The following is an 18,763-nucleotide window of genomic DNA, read 5'->3' on the forward strand; positions in this document are numbered from 1 at the left end:
CTTAACTACAGTTCCATAACCCTAAGCATGCACTGTTAACAGCACTGCCTTGCAAGGCTTTTAAGGACTAACAAGAGGAGACTTCTTCACTTTTACTTTAATATGCACACAACTTCTCCAGTCTCAAACAGGAAGTAGAAAGAGAAAAGGTCATCTTGTCTGGAAGGGGAATTATTTATGTGGTAATATGATTTTACATTTGTGTGCTGAGCCAGCACTTTGTCTACAAATGGCCCTGATATTTCAAAAACCCCTCTGTAAATAATTAGAATTCAGCCATCACCTTCAATGACACCCAGACTCAAAAAGCATGTTGGGAAGCAGGAGGAGATGTTCAAGTTCACATAGCAACCTCAAAGAATCAAATGGTGTAGCGGGTTGAGTTTGAAACCGGGCAGAAACACCAATTAAATGTAGTGGTTTTGATTCAAAATATTCATTATTTACTTATTTTCCTTCTGTGAGATAAGAATTAGGAGAAAAAGCAAAGCAGGCACAAACCTTAAACAGTTGCAGTACAATGAAAGAGCTTTATTACTAACAGAATTAAAAGTAAAGAGAAAAACAACAAAACAAAATTAAAGTAAATTCCCCCCCCCCCCCCCCCTCTTTCCAGCACTTCTCTCCTTTTATCCAGCTCACACAAGGGATAACAGAACATGGGATGTTAGTCAGTGTTGCAGTTCTTGAAAAGTCTCTCTCTTATGCTTAAGGAAAAAAGGGTTTTCCTTCAGTTGCACGTGGTTCCCAAACTGCCACCAATAGCAGACCCGCCCGGAAACAAACAGTCTGCTATGTGTAGAACATCTCTCCCATGAAGAATTTCACAGTTCTTTCACACTACAGAACATGGGCCATCACATGGGGTTATTCATCTTTTTAAGGATAAGTTATTTTGGCCTGCACACAGAGGCTTTCCTTCGCCACAAGTCTCTAACAGCCTCTTACTACTTCTATATAGCCTGGCATAGGCACTCTTCACAAACTTCATAAGCACACGTTGATTCTCCATCCCCCCCATGTTCTTCAAATGGATTAAAGAGACAAACAGTTTGTGGTATTACAGTTTCTTACCACGGCATGCAAGAAGGTTTCTTTTAAGCTGCGCGCCAGAATCGCGGCACCGCCCTCTTTTCTCCTGTCGCCATGCTCAGCTCCGTCCCACGTGACTCACTTCTCTTTCTCTCTGACTCCAAAGCCGCCATGTTGAAGAGTGTTCTTGTTCGGGCTTTACGGTGGGGAAAGCCTCGCTCCCTCTGTGCTGCTGGCTGCGTGGTGTCCTCTTCAGTTCAGCACGGAGTGTGCTGGCTGCAGACAGGAGGCTCTGCCGGCTCCCGCTGGCTCCGCCGGCTCCGCATGGAGAGGAGAGGGACCCGCCTGTCCCCAGAAGCCGCGCTGGATGGGTTTAGCTGTGAGCAGTCCATGGCTGGTTTTAGCTGCCTGCGGCTCTGGGACAGTCCCCCTCAGTGACCCAGGGTCCGTGCCGCAGCGATGGGAAAGGGGGAAAGGGGCAGTGGCCCCGGCCCGGCCCAGCAGGGCCGGGAGGCTCGGAGCCCCCCCACCTTCCAGCAGGCGAGCTCCGACCAAAAAGGGGAGTCCCGCCTTTCCGTGCGGTTTAAATATGTAAATTGTGAGAAGCGTAATTGGTCTTAAAGACTGTCCATCAACTCAGGGTCAACCCAACACAAATGGCAAGAATCAGTATAAGAATACACAAACTTTGCAATGAATTGGGGAAATCACTGTGTAGTAACTATTTTGCTTAACTGGGGTTGACCAACCCCATTATGATTCTGAGACACATTTCTCTATTCTACTACATAGGAGAGCTTTTGGAGAATATTAAACACAATCTTACATTAGCTAGATTGAATATTGCCAGCAGTGAAACCCTGGCATTCATGAATGAGGACTGTGTCCACATCCTTAGAACTGCACAATAAACTTATTTATTTTTGACTGAAAAATAAAACCTGAGTCCAATGAGATTCCAGTTCTCTGCCATCCCTTCTTCGTGGGAGCCATTAGGGGACATGGCTGTAGGCTGTCTTCTACACACAAATCTTAAATACTGTTTTTCTCAGAAATTTGCAAGTAGACCTTATACTACTTACTGACAGGTCAAGGTGATGCCTTAGGTTTTAACTTTTATATTTTTCAAATTCTGTACTGCTTAGTGTGTAACTCTGAATTTTCTTGTATCCTGTTAACTTCTGCTGTCTCATGCCAGGTAGACAAAGCCTCTCTGGGCCTGCTCTTCAAGGACACCCAGACCATCCTCGGCCCAAAAAATATAAACCAAAGAGCCTCTAAGGGGGGGCAAGCGGAGGGGAATTACATCATTACACTGAAGCTTTAATTGGAGAATTAACCCTGATATGCAAATGAACCAATCCTATAAAAGTGTGAAGAACTCGTGACCTGTCGTCCATCTTGGGGTCCATCGTGGCAGTAGCCTCTGGCTCTCCAGGGGCTACCTTTGAAGGCCTTTCAAATAAATACCTACCTTATTCCCTTATTCTTGTCTAGTCTCTGTTTCTAGGAGGCCTCTTAAGGCATCAAAGGAAAGTAGGAAAAAACACAGGAAGAGCTAAACGTATTTTATTAAAAAAATACAAATGTGAATACCATTGTAATAAATAATTTTCACCTGTGTATGATCCCACCCCCCAAAAAAAAGCTGTGCACTTGGCCAAATATAACATAACAATAACTTGCGAAATGGGATCCAGGAACAGGGTTCTTCAACATTTCTAAGTAATCACATGTGCATGTATTTCACGTCCTAGAAGTAAGTAGATTTTCCTTTTTCCATTCCGAAGACAAACCAAATGGCCATCTAAAACAAGGGCTGCTCTTCCTAAGTGTCCGAAGAATTTTATTATCCCCAAATTGTAAATCAGAAGACTAATGAACAGTAACCAAGTAGTGTCAGCTATATAATGAGGAAATTAAATGCCCAAAATGCTTTTCAAAGAAAAATATCAAGAAGTTCAGTATTATTTAATTTCCAAAGCATAGTTGCCAAGAGTTTTAAGTCATCTTTTTTAGGCTTAGCTGTGAGCATCTGGTATTTTAAGGACTGAAAATGCCCTATATGTGTGGCATCTTGTCTTGTTGCACCATCACCTTTTATGAGGATCAAAGTAATGAAAAAATTCTTCAACAGATGGAAAACCAATTTTCTGCAGGAAATGAAGAGCTCAGGTGGAGAAGGAACAAAAAAAAGGTTCAGAAGATGACTATCATGAACTAACTATGAAATTAATGATGGTCATATACATAAAATGCTTTACCTGAGAGATACTTTCAATTAAATGTGTCTTTGAAAGACATATTTGCCTAAATTTAAGAAGGTAGAAACTTGGATATTTAAATAAATACCTCAATATCTAGTCACATATACAGAAGCCTGAATTCAATAATTTTTTTATGCTATAATTACTTTAACTTCATTACATTTTTTTCCTTAAGATTGCCATCAGACAATGAATACAAAAAATTAATATCCCCTTTAACAGACAGAACATTTGAGCTGTAAGATCTTCACAACTGAGGAAAAAAGTCTTCCCCTCGTCTCTCTAGGTCTTCTCAATTTGCATATCTGTAACAGGAAGAATTATATGAAAAAATTGTCCAATTACAAGATGATGAAGGCACAGAACACTTCATAGCTTTGGGCCATTTTCCTAGAGTTTGGAGGTACCAAAAAATTTCGTTTATTGTCAAAATTAAAGATCTAAAGATTAAAAGATCAAACAGTAAAAGAAGATGATCATGGGAGGAAATAAAGGGGTAGATCAAACATACTGGTGGGAAGTGCTCTTTAGCAAATACAGTGAGATTGCTGTTGCTTAGGTCCCCCTTTATTTTAAGAACTTTTAAAATTCTTTCAAGTACATTTAGTGCTATATCTGTCAGTATTCCTAGTAGCATATCCCCAGGCCTAAACTCTTTGGCTTGGAGGTCTCTAACTGCAGGACCAGCAGGCTTACTTGTAAGTTTACCGTAGTAAAATGTAGCAGGGGTTTGGGATGCAATTAATGCAAATACTTTATAAGTCAGCAAGAATGTGAAAGAAAAACCTCGATAATTTCACCCTCCTGTTGCACACCACAGGATGTTTCATAGATTTCAGATATGTGATAATATATTTTCTTCCTTTGCTGAGACAAAATTGCATGGCCTGAGACCTGCTCAAGCAGCTGTGGTGGGTTCCTGTCTCCTCCCTCACTGCCATCACCACCCTTACAGATGTGTATGAACAACTCTTTCTATAGCAGAAGTGTGAGCAGAAAAAAGAGACTAATTTGGGTTCTTATATATCTCCATATCACATTTTCCTTTGTATATATTTTCTTTATATTTTAAAAACCAGATTCATTTTTATGTAACAAACAGTACACAGTGAGTTATGATGGTGAGTTTGTAAGACACAGAATGGGAAGCTGTATTTCTCTTGAAGGCTCTGTCTGTTGAAATGAAGCGAAATAAACCAGCCTTGAATCAATGCTCCAATGACCAAGGATAATATATGCTGTGTGCAGTTTGCTACTGATTTTTCTTTGTGATTTATACTTACATTTCAACTCTCTGTCTTCGAAAGAAGCATCTCTGCAGTCATGTGTATCCTTAGCTTTTGACAGGTCTGTAAGCAAAGGACATATATAGACGCAGCAGTGAGCATAGTTTAAACATTTCCTATAGTGATAAATCTGTGTTTAAAACTGCCATCTCAGGCCACGCAGGAACTAGAGTGACTTGAATACAGAGAGAGATGAGATTAACACCAAATGCTGTGTCTGAGTTTTTCTTAGGAAAAATGCCAGTGGCCTATATGAACTAATTTTCACACAGCAATTTAATTTGTGGTGGTCTCCAAATAAAAACTTACAACAAATCAAAAATAAATCAACCCATAACCACCCTGGGAGGCAGCAAAAGGATTTTAATCTCTTCTCTCCTGCTGTAAATAGTAGCTATCTTATCTTTTTTTGTCATTTCCTTCAACACCACCTGTCATGGTGGTATTGGCCTTCCACTGAGGTTTGCTCACAGTAAGTACCATCAATATCACAACACAGAAGCCAGAAACTTCCCTGTGTTTCTCTCAACAGGGCCAATCTCTCTGTCATGAATATTGTGACCAAGACCCACAGATGCATGCTATAATACTGGAGAAAACACAGAAACACGCCAATGCAGTTCACATTGCAGCACAGTCTGCACATCAGGGTGTGATGCCATTCTGAGGCATTACGTTCCAGGGAGCCTGTCCCATCATATCGCAGACTTTCCAAAACACTGCATAGTGCTTGGTCCTTTTCTTGTGCATATCAGGAGCGTATCAGTTCCTGAAACAAGTACGCTTTTCTTTCACATTTTCCTTTCAAAAGGATGACGCAGTCATGGAAAGCCACTCTTTAATTGTAATTTAGAGTTGTTATGTAAGTGAAAAGTAGAAGGCAAAATCAAAATTGAATTTAAATCTCCATTTGGTTGTCACCATTACAAAGTTAATTCTCACGCAATTATTTCCACAAGAATCACACTCTGCTAGATTTATGTCATATGTACGTACTTGCTATTGATGAACTTGCCACAGGTGTTCTGTTGCCCCTATTTGCTCTAGCTGAAAGAAAACAAAAGAGAAAAAAAATTTAAAAGAACCCCATAATACTTCCTTTAGACCTAATGAGGAACTTAAACACACAGGTGGGAGGGGCACACTTAGCATAGTGTAATCATTTGTTCTCAAAACATTAAATTTCTTCAAAGACTTTAAAATAAATTCTTCAGTGCTCCCAGTTTGTTGGTTGCCTTTCCAACTTCCTTTTCTTGTTCCTAAGCCAGAAGTCCATTGATACTGTACATCAACATCACTGGAAAATACTTGTTCAAATGGTTTCCCACCCAAAGTTTGAACATATCAAACAACAAGGAACAAAAAGCGGATCATCTTCTCAGTGCTTTTTTAGGGGAAAAATGCCCACATTCTGAGGAGATTCTGTTTTGAAAGAATCAGTTGTCCAGTAACCTGGGACAGCTTAGGGTTTAAGACAAAAACCTGTTGGCACTACTTTAGCTTTTGAATCAACTTGCGGTTTATCACACACACACTCACACATGTATGTGTGTATATATATATAGCTATGAAACCTAATCATGGTAATAATGTACATCATGACATGTATATACATTATCACATACACAGACAATAAATATTAGTCAGGCAACCTAGGAATCTTCTGACCTTCGCTGAAATCCCCAGTGGGAATCTTTTGAGCAGTCAAGGATTTTGCTGTCACTTCTTCCACTTCCATGTTCTGCTCCCATTCCTGTCGCGTTCTTAGGGCAAGTATATTCTTATACTTGCAGGGTTATCTGCAGGCCTTTTGCAGCCTGTTAGCAGCACCTGCAAGCCTGTTAAGCTCATGAATACTTCTCCCAGGACATGTTTCCATAGCCCCCCCACAACTAACCAACAAAGGAAAAAGAAATTAACAGTACTTCTTTCAGTTTAAGTAACAAGTTTCAAACCTTTTTTTTTCTTTGAGTGCTAACTATATTCTTTCATACTCAGATACACTAAAAATTATTTCTTCAAGTTTTTTCTTTTGTTAGCTAGCAAGTGAAAACAAATTATTGCCAATGCTTTAACTTTTCAACATACTGTGATGCTGAAAATGTCCAATGTAAATTAGTGAAGCGAACTGAAAAAGCTCAAAACTTAGTAAGGAAATCAATGAAGTGGTATGAAGCCTGAGTGGGAATATTCTCTTAGAAACACAGGTGCTCACAGTCCAGTGAAATTTTTCAGAGAATGCAGAAAAAAACTCACTAAAAAACCTCTAGTATCCTGTCTGCTGCTGGCGTTCTGATCCCCAGTCAAAAGGGATGACAGAGAACAAGAATCTTCAATTTCCAGTAGGTGAATAAACTGTGCTTTGATGTTAGAATAGGTTAGACAATAATCTTACTGCTCTACATCCTTATCTATAAGAAAGATTAACAGACATGCATGGGTAAGTGATTTGTGTGGGGCTGATAACCTGTTTCAATCTGTCAACCTGCTAGTATTTACCTAAGTCCAGCAGAGAAAGAAATAAACGATATGGTAAAAAATTGTCTAATTTCACTCAGCAGGGATGAATTAACAGAGCAGATTGATAATAACTGCGATACCCTAAAATAAATAATTTGCATACCTTTTCTTATGCAGAACATAAATAGCAGCCCTGATCCAACAAAAGCAGTAGCAATGAGAGCAGCTCCAACAAAGCGTCTGCTCTTAGTCTGGAGAATGCCATCGGCTGAATCTTCAAGAAAAAGAAGTGGGGGATAAGACATTACATAATTGCATAAGATCTTCCCTTTGGCTTTCGTTGTCACTGTATTATTTTTGCTAAGAGCAGTTAAGACATTATAACAGCATTATAGATTGTGTCTAAGGTCAGGTGCTAATGGTGCACTTTAACATTTCGTTCAAATAAAGCAGTGGGGAGACGGGGGGGAGACAGGGCAGGGAAGATAGAGCATATTAATACTTGTCTTTGTTCCCCGCATTCCATATGATAGTGCCTTTGATCTTACCACAATTCTGCCTGTCAAAGTGTTACATTTAGCTTAGTTTCCCATCAGGACTACAGGAAAAAGCTAATTGAGAAAGAGAAGAGAGTCCCTCTCATCTCGTAAAGCTCTGATTGCAAAGGGTAAGCGGTCTCCTTGAATCTCAGATTTTTTTTGGTTAAAATCAAATTTGCCCACTGAAAGAACAACTTGGCTTTCTCACTCTAACCTGCCTGTTTCAAACCCTTGTCAGGCCCAAAAAGTGTGCCTGCACAGGTGTTTTCAAAACTAGGTGGTGAACAGGACCAGGGAAATGACCCAACAAAGTTAACAGTCTGACAAAGAGAAATACTGTTTTTGAGTTGGATCGGGTCTCCAGTCTGGTTGAAAACTTATCAGGCTACAATGTAGAAAAGAATAATCAAAAGCAAAAGCAGCAGAGGAGCTTCCCAGTAGAAAGGTCTAATGAGGAATTGTATTAGTCTTGTCCATTTATGAATTTTCCTTCAATCCAGACTTTATGAGGAAAAAAAATCTGTGTACAATAGGTTAAATTTAAATATGCTCAAAGCAAAGGCTGTAGTGCCAAGAAAAGACCATATTATTCAAGTTTATTTGACAATAATCATCAACTAAATAGAATATTCTTGGAAGATGTATTTAATTTATACAGTAGAGTTTAATTCCCAGTTGCTGAGCTGCATGTCTTCCAAATAATGGAACTTCTTAAACATTTAGACCAAATTTTCACATATCTGCAGGTCACACAAAATTCCTGTCTTGAAATTCTGACCATACATGCATGATGAACATGTTAGTATGGTAAAAGTGTACATTAATAACAAAACTTAATGACACAGGTATTTCTTTCTAGCCTTTTCAAAATTAGATAGGAAAGAGAAACAAATTATGGCTGATTCATCTGGGAGAAGATTACATTAGCACCTTGGAGTGTATTACCATAAATGAAATTTAGAAGTGTTACCTGCTATGTGTAAAATGCCAGTTGTATTTTCTTGCAGCTCTTTATTCCAGAATATACAGTAAAAAACTTCATCAATTCCACTTTTGATTGTAAGGGTACTTGTCACACGGTACAACTGGTCACTTCCAGTTTCGTATCTTGTGTTTGCCTTATCGGTCAAATCATCATAGTCTCTGTTTTGCCATATCACTTTAGCTTCTGGGTATCCTTCTGACTGACACGTCAGCTTCCATTCGTTGTGTCCTGTGCTCCCCACTCCTTGGTTTATAATTCTGTAAGGAGCTAAACAATTGGGAAAAAAACCATTACCACTAGAAAACTAGAAGAACAGCATGTATTAAATGCAAGACATGTTTTCTTTTTCCCCAGCCCCCCGGGTCAAGTTTCATCTTAGATTTTGACAGGAAAAGTAAATAACACAATTGTAACTGGAGGTACAGGATTTATTACAATTTTGATGTGGTTTAGAAAGCTCACTAGGCATTATGGTCTTTGTACTGTCTACATGATTTTGCAACCCCATTTCTCACATGTCATTGGACAGAACACGGATTCAGCCTAAACAGAAGTGCCAAGTTATACAGCTGCGCAAGCGCCATTGGACAGCTCCTGTCTCTGCTGAGGTTTCTTTAACTGCTAATCCAGACATGTCAGGGTCTCTCCTGAAATCTTTTAAGAGTATCAGAGAGTATTGAACCTCTGGTAGTAGCACACTCACCCTTTACTTTTAGATGAATTGTCTTGTAGTCAGCTCCCTCATAGGCAATAACACAGCGGTAAACCCCTGCATCTCTGAGCTTCACATCAGTGATCTGAAGGAGAGACTGTCCCAAGTTCAGATTCTCTTTCAACAATTTTATTCTTCCCCTAAAGTCACTGTGCTGATTTTTGAAGTGTTCCTCTCCTTTGACAAGTTCATAAACCTGCTTCAACTCATCTTTCTTTTCCCAGCTGACACTTAAATCTCTAAATTTTAATTTCCCATTCACTGGAAATGTGCATTCCATGGTCACATTGCTCCCATGCTCCACAGTGTAGAGTGACTGAGGAGCTTCAACAGTGAATAAAGCTGAAAAACAAAATTTGGAAGAAAACTTAGTTTTTCAATAATACACCTAATCTTTGAAGTCATGTCTTACCATATCCATAGGAGATTTTAAGGACCAAAGTATTTGCTCTGTTCTGAAAAGTTAAACATTTTGGTATGTGCTTGTCCAAGTGTGTGACGAAACACGAGACCTCTGCTGTGTGCACACACAATGGGCACTTATACCTGCAGACACCTGCTTTATGCACACACACAGTGTGATGCTGTACTAAAAACAGTGAACTGTGTATGCACAGCCCCTCAGCCGTTGCTTTGAGAACACTGCCATGGTAACAGGCAAGTGTTAGTTCCTCCGATGCGAATGTTCTGTTTATATAAATGCCGGTTGGTTTTGCACACAATGGTAGAGAATACACAACAATTCCCAGGTTTTATAGAGCCAAAAAAACCTTTTGTGTAATGCAAACGGTACCTTGTTTGAAATGGTGTCTCTGCTGGAACAGACAGGGATTTTAACCTGGCCCCATATCAAAGCACAGGCATCTAGTTTGATTTAAATCCATGCTTTGAGCTTTTTACTTAAAACATTAAGGAAAAAACCTCAAATGCTAGCAGCTGAAGGAAGACTGGGGAAATTAACATTTCTGTGCTTTTACATGGAATGAAAACATACTAAAACAGTTCTACTGCTTTTTATGACTTGGCTTCTTACCATTTAGGAAATGCCAGTAGAATAAAAATATATACAAAACCAAAGGTCTTCCCATGGTGTATATAGAACCTAAAATGATAAAATAATAGACAAATATAAATACATTCTTATTTTCTGACTTGCACTGTAAAATACAGTTTATAGTCAGTCCACACAAAGAACTGGACAGAAGACAATGAATTCCACCCTAATCAAAAACAGGACGAAACTGCAACCAGTAGATAATCAGGCAGAAATCTTCCTGCATGGGTGGGTCCAGGAAAAACCTCTTACTTAATTTGCTTTAAACATCTGTTCTTGATAATGGCTAAATAGATGCTTTATCATTATCTGTGGATTAGTAAATGACGACTCACAAATACACAATTGTTCCCCTAACTGTAGCAGGGAATGTTGCTCTTAGTAGGAGAATGAAAGAATTCTCTATATTCAGTCACTGGAGAAAATAGAACGTGGTTCTTCCCCACCTGTTAACTTTACCATGCTGGGAGTACACCCTGCTTTTTTACCCTGGTCCCACAGTACTTATCACAAGGCTCACGAAGTTACACACATTGTGAAAGCAATCCATGCAGTAGTTCATCTGTAACAAGTATTTACACAATAACGACTATTTACCAACTATTTACTCAATAGTGCCTTTGTAAAATAGTGACAAAGCCAGTCAATCTACAAGCAGAATCTATTGTCTTGAATTTCTGCTGCTTTACCTCTGAATATACAAGTAACGTCACTTTTCTGTCAGAAGTTTTTCCCCTCTTTACTGACATAGGTTTTATACTCCTACACAGTTTAACATTTTAAAATGCTTATTAATATCAACTCATACATTTAATCTTCGCACACCCACTGCTTTTGGTAAGTCAGTATTTTAGGTCAGAACAATACTAATATCCACTAGTGCCATCATTTTTCAACTTACTGTTAAAATACAAACACCGCAACGGATATCTTTCATTAACACAGAAAATGGTAGATTTTTTTCTAAATAAAGTCCCAATTTTGGATACCCAAACATCCCCAAAAATAAGGAGGGACTGCCTTTAACTGTTTTCTAGTGAGAGTTTCAGAATTTGTATAAGAAATTAAACAACTGTAATATCCATGGCATTTCCTAACTGATGAAATTCTATCTTGAGTGCCATTCTTCACCATTTTTCTTTAATCCTTCTTTCTCTGATTGCCAACTTCAGTATGATAGTAAAAAACCAATATTGTCCTGAATTCATAAGGCACATGTACCTTTACAGTGTTGTGCCTTAAGGGAACTAGACTTTTCACAGAATTTGATTCAAGCTACTGCTTTTCCTCAAATTGCTGCTGCCTGATACCAACAGCTGATTTGCAGAAGTCAATGTATACGGAGCTGAGAAAGGAAGGCAACCTACTACATTGTTAACAATCTAAGCACATTCTGAAAACAAGTGCAGGAAAAATACAAAGAAGATTCTCAGGGTGCAAGACCTGATTCATTGATAAATCCTAGGCTTCATAAAGTGGTTAGGTACCAAATTTATTCCTAAACCATGTCCTTGAAAGCACGAGAAAATTGCAGCCTAATCCTGTGGGTCTCCAAGAGCTTCTCTGAACACGTATGAACTAGAATGCCTCCATCATTATTCCCCTGCTTGAGTAACAAGCACTCCAGATCACCAACTAAGCTCCAAAGTAAAGCTTCTCAAACAAGGTAGAGATATACCAATCTCACAAGTGTGCCATGATCACACACTCTGGAAACAAGCCTGCCATTGAGACTGATGGGTATTGCTTTGCACTCCCCATGTCAGAATGACCAGAGCTGCAGAACACTCAAGACTCAAATACTTTCTAGTTTGTTTTTTTTTTTTTAATAGAGGTGTAGACTGCTCAGAGCAAAGTAGACTGCCTGAAATAGTACACTGCTTGGAACGAACAGTATGTGCACTACAGTCAGGATACTGAAACATACCCATACTCATGCCTGAAACCCCTGTCCACCTTTTTGAACGAAATCTGAATGTTGGCATGATCACCAGGAGAGGTGTTCTGATTAACTCCTGGAAGACAGATGACAACAAGTTAGCTTTTATAGTTCTAAGACCCATGTTTATGTCCTGCAATTGCTGAAATTTATTAGTGTGTTTTCTCCCACTGTGGAGGGAAAACAAACTTTATAACACACAAAAGAAGTATGACTATTACTTACAGATTTCCTCAAGCCTGAGAAAGTCTGCTGCTGTATTCAATTTTTCACTTTCAGAGAGATAAAAATGTAGGTCCAGGTCAACTCCAGATGTGCATGAAAAAAGAAAACCACTGCAATAACCATTATAGAACCTTCTCCTGTTTCACCCTGAGCAGAAGGATCCTCTGGATCAGTTTGAGACCTTGATGTCAATCAAAGTCCTTTACTAAAGCTATCTGGTTGCTGTTTTTCTTACAGAACCTACCACAACGCCCCTTCTGTCCTCCTGTCAGCTTCCAACAGCCGTGGCAAATATTTTTTTAAAAGCAAAATATATTCACTGTGCAAAATGCTCCTCACTACTGCTGCTGCATATTTGCCCCACTATCAAATGAAGAAGACAGGAAAAACAGAACTATTTGTTGAAAGACTTCATGTGACAACTTAAATGTTGATGTAACTACACCTACTTCTTCAGGAAACTTCCCCATTATTGGAAAGTTCCCCAGTAGGGAAAATTCTCGATTGCTAATAGTGGTTCACTGTAACTAAAGACATAAATGTTGCAAAAATTAGAACATAAAATGTCACGGGCATTTTAAGAAACAGGTAATCCAATCAAAGCTGTGTGTGAGCACCAGTCCTTGGAACACCAGTTGCAACCGGTTGTCCATCTACACAAATTCAGGGTCCCTAGATTATTAATCTCAAGCAGGGCCAAACAGCACTAGACAACTAACTAGAACTTTCTGCACTACTTTCTCATGTCCATAAAGGTCATAGGAATAGGAATAATGTAGGAATAATGGGAAAAGCATTTCCTACCCTCCTCTGGTAAAGACAGATATTCACTTCCCAAGATTTGGCCACAATGAAGGCCCCTTGCCTTGCTACTGAGTAGTGAAAGAAGAGTTCTTAATCCTATACTCTCAGTTAGCAAAAAATAGAGAGCATTGCCTTTTTCATTTTCTTGACTTTAGAAGTCATTTAAGAATACAGAACCCCCCTCGTCACTTCCCCCCAAAGATTAGAAGCAAAAGGATGTACTCACATTAACTTGCAGACTGTAGTGGGAGAACCAGGTCAACAGCACAAAACACAACTTTAAACATATGTTTCAGTGTAAATCCATTCACTTAAATTGTTTTCGCATACCTCAGAAAAGGGTTGAAATTCTCAAAAGAGTTAAATACTGTGAAATGACCACTTAAAATTTTCAGTGTTTTCTTCTTTCCACTTGACAGCCCACTCATAGTATCTGTCATGGAATAAAAAACACGTAATATACAAAACTGGTTAAGGGTAATGTTTTTACTTGATGTGTGAGATGAATGTGGAAACCACGGTATCTAAAATAGTCAAGTGTAACATTCAGGTTGTTAACAACCTGAAACTACCTTAGGAGGTTGAGGGGGTGGATATCCGCAGCAGGTGAGATAGATTAATGTCAATTTCCACTGGTTTATTTGCTGCTCTTAAAAATAGGCTAAATGATATTGTCTCAGTAAAGAAACCAAAAAAAAAAAAAAAAAAAAAAAAAGTGCAACAGAAAGAAACTGAAACACATTTATAAAGTATGTGAGATAAAGTACGCCCCTGATGTAGTGACCTTTCAATGTCAGGAAATTAATTTCCACTTTTTCATCGCTTGCCTCGAGGTCACAGGGTTGCATTTTCCATGTAAATGTTTAGCAGCAAATAAAAGACCAGGACAGGTGGGGGTTTTTTTGGTTGAGTTTCTCCTCGTTCTTATTAATTTTTTGTATATACACACATATTCCTATATTTATACACACACACACATCTACATGCACAGATACACATTTTACTGCACAGTTCTACACTACGATGGTGGGGTTTGAGGGGGTTTTTTCACCTGTTTCGCAACAAATTTCCCAGACACCTGTCTCAGTCCTGCCTGCCACCGAGCATTCCCAAGGAAAGCAAATGGCTTCAGGGACAACGCGCCCGGGCAGGCTGGGGCGGCCGCGGGGTCGCTTCAGGGCAGGATGAGGTGGGTGCAGCCCCGGGATGGGGCTCCCGCTGCCAGCAGCCCCGCAGAGCTGCGCGTCGGCTCTCGCTGCCTGGCGGCTCCCCCCTACCTGGCGGCTCCCCTCCTGGCCACCGCAGCTCTGCGAAGGCCCACCTCGGCCCGGCCTCGGCCGGAGCAGATGTGTTACGCCCCGGCCCCGGCCCGCCCCGGCCCCCCCGCTGAGGGTTCGCCGGCCGTGGCAATGCCGGGAACTGCTCCCGGCCGCGGCGCTTCGCAGAAACCCGTCCCGAAACCCCCCCGCGCCGTGCTCCTAAGCCTCACGTTTCCCAACGCTTCAGCCGCGGCGAAACAGGGAACTCTCCGGGAAACTTGTCTATTCCTGAGAGCCGAGAGCTCTAGAAAACAAAACCAAAAGCAGCATCAGTACCTCCCCCACCCTGCTTCCCTTGCCCTTTCCTTATCCTTTCTTTTTCAACGTGGCGAGATCACTTTATTCACTTGCCAAACGGATGGCTTACATGACTGATACATACTGAGGAGGAGGATGACTGGTGCCAAAGGACTGCAAATTATGACACAGTATCCAGGATATCCGTAAATTCCAGGAGTTACGTCCTGCTTTGCCAGAGACAAAGAAGCAATATATTTAAATAGCTCTGTTCCCTGCCACTTAAAGATCCTTCCTAGAGATCAACCTCCAATTTAAAAACCTGATAATACAATCTGGAAATACAGTGTGGTATATAGTATCTTTGCTGTGATAACATTTCTTATGTTATGAAACATAACCCTAGCAAGATCTCTGCCATAAGTTTTCTCCAAGAGAGCGACCCTGAAATAAGAATATTACTCAGGACATTACCAAAGAACCAAGCAGCCGTTGTGAGAACAGTTTACTAGTGGGTATATTTACAGGGTGATACATAAATCAAATACAAAATTGTGACTCATGGCGGCATACAGGTTGCAGAGATGTGTACTGAAGGAGGAGAAGGACACTCAAACCCCTATGCTCTCTATGCCCTAAGCACCAGGTACTGCCACCTGCAGTACGTAGTTAATGGTTTTATGGGACATAAGCCATCAGGTGGTTGAGAAACCACAGGAATCCCTACCTGGAAACCACTGGGTTTTCTGTTGATACCGCACATTGATGTGGAGGTGTTTGACAGCAATTGTTTTAATTGTGTTCAAATCTTCCAAAACCATATCATGAGTGCCTCAGAAAGGATGTATATATTAGGTTGTGCAATAAAAGCTCCTCTGCACACCCCTCACATACACCTCCAGAGAGACAATGACTGCTGACCCTGCTGCTTTCAGGCCCTTCCCAGGGGATATCAGCCCAATAGAGATCCATCTCCACAAAGGCAGAGGAGCACAGAGGCTTCAAGGCAAGTAGGAACCTTGACTCAGAGGAAGCTCATAGTTTAGCAAGCTTCAAATAGTTTAGCAATAAACATGACATTTGTAAATGGCAAATTTACTTACACCACTATGCGGTGTACATGAACTTACAAAACAGTCACAACGCCAGAGAAAATAGTCATAAACCAAGCTGTGAAGTTTCTTTCCAATAAGAACAAAAAATGACCACAAAAATATTCCCAGAATGAAGTGGAAGCTTCCAGGTTATGATAAATGCTTTAGTCAACTAAGAGTACATAACATAGGGACTTCCCCTACAGCAAATAAAAAATGCTGTGTCAAACCTACAGGTTTTTCTTTGCACTGTGTTGCTGCTAGGATATTCATTCACACATTTCCTATTTTCAGAAGTCCAATAGTAAAAAAAATACATAAAAATCTTCAAGGTTGCAATCATCTTTCTTCATTAAGTATTAGAAATTTGGATTGTTTTGCTGGACATTCATTCCTAATTTAAAAAAAAAAAGTTATTGTCACAAGTTAAATAATTAGTTATTATGGGGTTAAAATGTCTTACAGTCATTTATGTTTACAGCCAATACACTTCTATCATAATTAAGTAAATATACTATGGTAAAACAAGGAAACGGGTTTGTTAATACAACAAATTCAGGACATTGATCTGTATTTCTTTCAAACTAATTATTTGGATTGATAGATTTTGGAATTTAAGTTTGTAGATAATCTTTTGAGTTCAATTAAATCAATCAGGCAGAGTGTTACAGACATAACCTACTTTCCAGATACTAGTTCTACAAGATATCTCTAGCCTGATATGCTTCACTGGACCTGAGCTGATATGATCAATCTGGATTAGATCATTGAAGTGAATAATGAATTGTTTAACACCCATTATGATAAAATTCCAACTGATGCATCCAATTGTGCTACATATAAAGATAAGACGAAGAACGCTTGCTTTCTTTCAAATATTTCTTCTGGTTCTAATTCTATGTTCCTCTTTCTTCCTCATCATGAAAAAATCACAAATAAATTACCCAAGAAATATCTGCATTGGCACAAATTATAACTATTTCCATTTTTAGTTGAGTCAAATTTTTTTTTAAGGTACCACAGTCACCATTTCCAAGGTTCAATTATTTTTGGGCCAGCTGTTTGTGGAGAAAATACATCTTATAATTTAAATATTATTTTTAAAAAGACAGTAAGAACAAAGGAGACAGGACTGTCTCTCTAATGGCTGCTAGATTGGTGTTACAAAAAATGTCTTTTTATGTATTTATATATATGCATGGGTCTTCTGTAATGGCAGCAACACCTGTAGTTTTCTGGACTGCAGAAACACTTCCTGCCTTCAGAAATGCTGACAACCTAACAGCATCATGCAATATATGATGCTGTCTGATTTTTTGCTGTGGTCTCCATACCATGAGCCAACAGACTGGGAATTCAAACAGGAGAGGCAACGTCCCCCAGCGTGGGGCCATCAATATTGACAGTGTCAGTGAAATCACATCATTCAGCTCATGTCTGGAGCAGCAAGTTGTGCCAACAAAGAGAGGCAAGAGCTGCAGCCCTTGCTGCAGGTGGGCTCTTCCCCATGTTAGCAGTCTGGTGTAGTTCAAACCAGCCTCCCTTCCACAGGCATGGATCACAGTGGCTTTTTACGCCCTATGGGAACTTACTTCCATTCTCTATGCTGCTTCTTAAATCCTAGATCCTTTCTTCAGAAACTGCACCATTTCCCTGTCAATAAGCCAGAGTTCTGCCCCTCCACCTCCTCATTATCTATTCCTGTATTATTTAAATCTGCTGCCCCATCAATGTCTCCACAGAAAGCAGACCTCTGTAACACAGAGGTCTGTAAGAGCTGCAATATAGAGGTCTACTGCACTCTGAAACACCTTTCCCCTAAAAAGAAAATATTTGGACAGACCAAAATGGTTTGCTTGGCTGCAAAGGGCTTAGTGGGTGATGGATGGTATCTTTGGTAACCTGCTTTGAAGGAAAATTACCTTCTCACAAACTAATCAGTGAGAGACCCATCAATCACAATTCTCTCTGATGAAGTCTAGTTAAAGAAATACAGTCAGCGGCTGCCAGTGCAGTAGTGCCATCTTGCGTGGAGCTGGAGTATACCAAGAAATTTCTCCCGGGATGTCTGCTGCATCAGAGATCGATGGGAGAAATTACATACTTGTTAAGTACTTCAGAAAGTCATAGACATTTTCAAAATATCACTAAAATACTTCAAGTTCTTGGAAGTTCTATACTTCTAGTTCTTTAGTTCAAGTAAAAATGCTAAGCAAGCTTTCACAAGAAAAAAATCATTATTTTTTCCTTACTTTTCTCTCGCTTTTTCTCTACCAGTAATTAGAAAAAAAAATTTAAAAAAGGAAGACAGCTGTCTTCTCAGTACTTTTTTTTCCCAAACAAAACTCTTTGAAAAATGCCTGAATTTAGAAAATGAGTATTGGCAAAAACAACATTTGCATATCCAGATGTCAGCAGATTGAATGAGTAGACTCTTTCTGGGAAAAGCATTAATTTTTTGTGGTAAGACGAGATGTCAAATTGTACTATGAGGTGGAGTTTGAGGTGCCATATATCCTCACAGAATCAAGTTGGAAAACTGAATGAAGATACTCTTTAGTGCCAAAAGAATTCTGGATATTAGAGCATGGTGCTAATAATATCAAGATTGTAGGTCTGATCCCTGTATGGGCCATATACTTAAGAGTTGGACTCGACGATCCTTGTGGTTCCCTTCCAACTCAGAATATTCTGTAGTTCTGTAATTCTAGCCCCTATTTGTATCGCTGTTTTAAAGGCCAACTGACGGAGCATGATTTCTGCCTCACCATTTTGAAGCATGAAAATTTAATTCCTTTGGATTTCAAAGC

The 18,763-nt window shown here is 39.6% G+C and overlaps 1 protein-coding gene across 16 annotated transcripts; it reads right to left on the minus strand.

The window, feature by feature from the left end:
- Positions 1 to 3,444: 3,444 nt before the first annotated feature.
- On the minus strand, positions 3,445 to 14,774 carry LOC125320334 (programmed cell death 1 ligand 1-like). 16 transcript variants are annotated; one of them, XM_048292535.1, is made up of 10 exons: positions 14,581 to 14,774; positions 13,634 to 13,736; positions 12,500 to 12,609; positions 10,315 to 10,383; positions 9,273 to 9,623; positions 8,555 to 8,836; positions 7,209 to 7,319; positions 5,582 to 5,632; positions 4,583 to 4,648; positions 3,445 to 3,604 (listed from the first exon to the last, which is right to left on the minus strand). In XM_048292535.1, exons 2-10 carry the CDS (start codon positions 13,729 to 13,731, stop codon positions 3,582 to 3,584), a joined length of 1,161 nt encoding a protein of 386 aa, XP_048148492.1. In that variant the 5' UTR covers positions 13,732 to 13,736; positions 14,581 to 14,774; the 3' UTR covers positions 3,445 to 3,581. The 16 variants fall into 16 exon arrangements, 15 of the variants coding, with proteins under 15 accessions (XP_048148492.1, XP_048148493.1, XP_048148490.1 ...); XM_048292536.1 differs by lacking the exon at positions 14,581 to 14,774 and adding an exon at positions 14,355 to 14,567; XM_048292533.1 differs by lacking the exon at positions 14,581 to 14,774 and adding an exon at positions 13,876 to 14,567.
- Between the last annotated feature and the right edge of the window lie 3,989 nt (positions 14,775 to 18,763).

The sequence above is a fragment of the Corvus hawaiiensis genome, chromosome Z (assembly GCF_020740725.1).
Source record: "Corvus hawaiiensis isolate bCorHaw1 chromosome Z, bCorHaw1.pri.cur, whole genome shotgun sequence".
NCBI classification, from domain to species: domain Eukaryota; kingdom Metazoa; phylum Chordata; class Aves; order Passeriformes; family Corvidae; genus Corvus; species Corvus hawaiiensis.

Excerpts from the sequence above, each read along its gene's own strand:
- LOC125320334 (XM_048292532.1), bottom strand. The coding sequence starts at position 13,743 with ATGACAGATACTATGAGTGGGCTGTCAAGTGGAAAGAAGAAAACACTG. Across the intron at positions 10,384-12,499 it reads TCTCAGGCTTGAGGAAATCT|GTTCTATATACACCATGGGA; the intron begins GTAAGTAATAGT and ends TTATCATTTTAG. Across the intron at positions 3,605-4,582 it reads CGAAGACAGAGAGTTGAAAT|ATATGCAAATTGAGAAGACC; the intron begins GTAAGTATAAAT and ends TTCCTGTTACAG.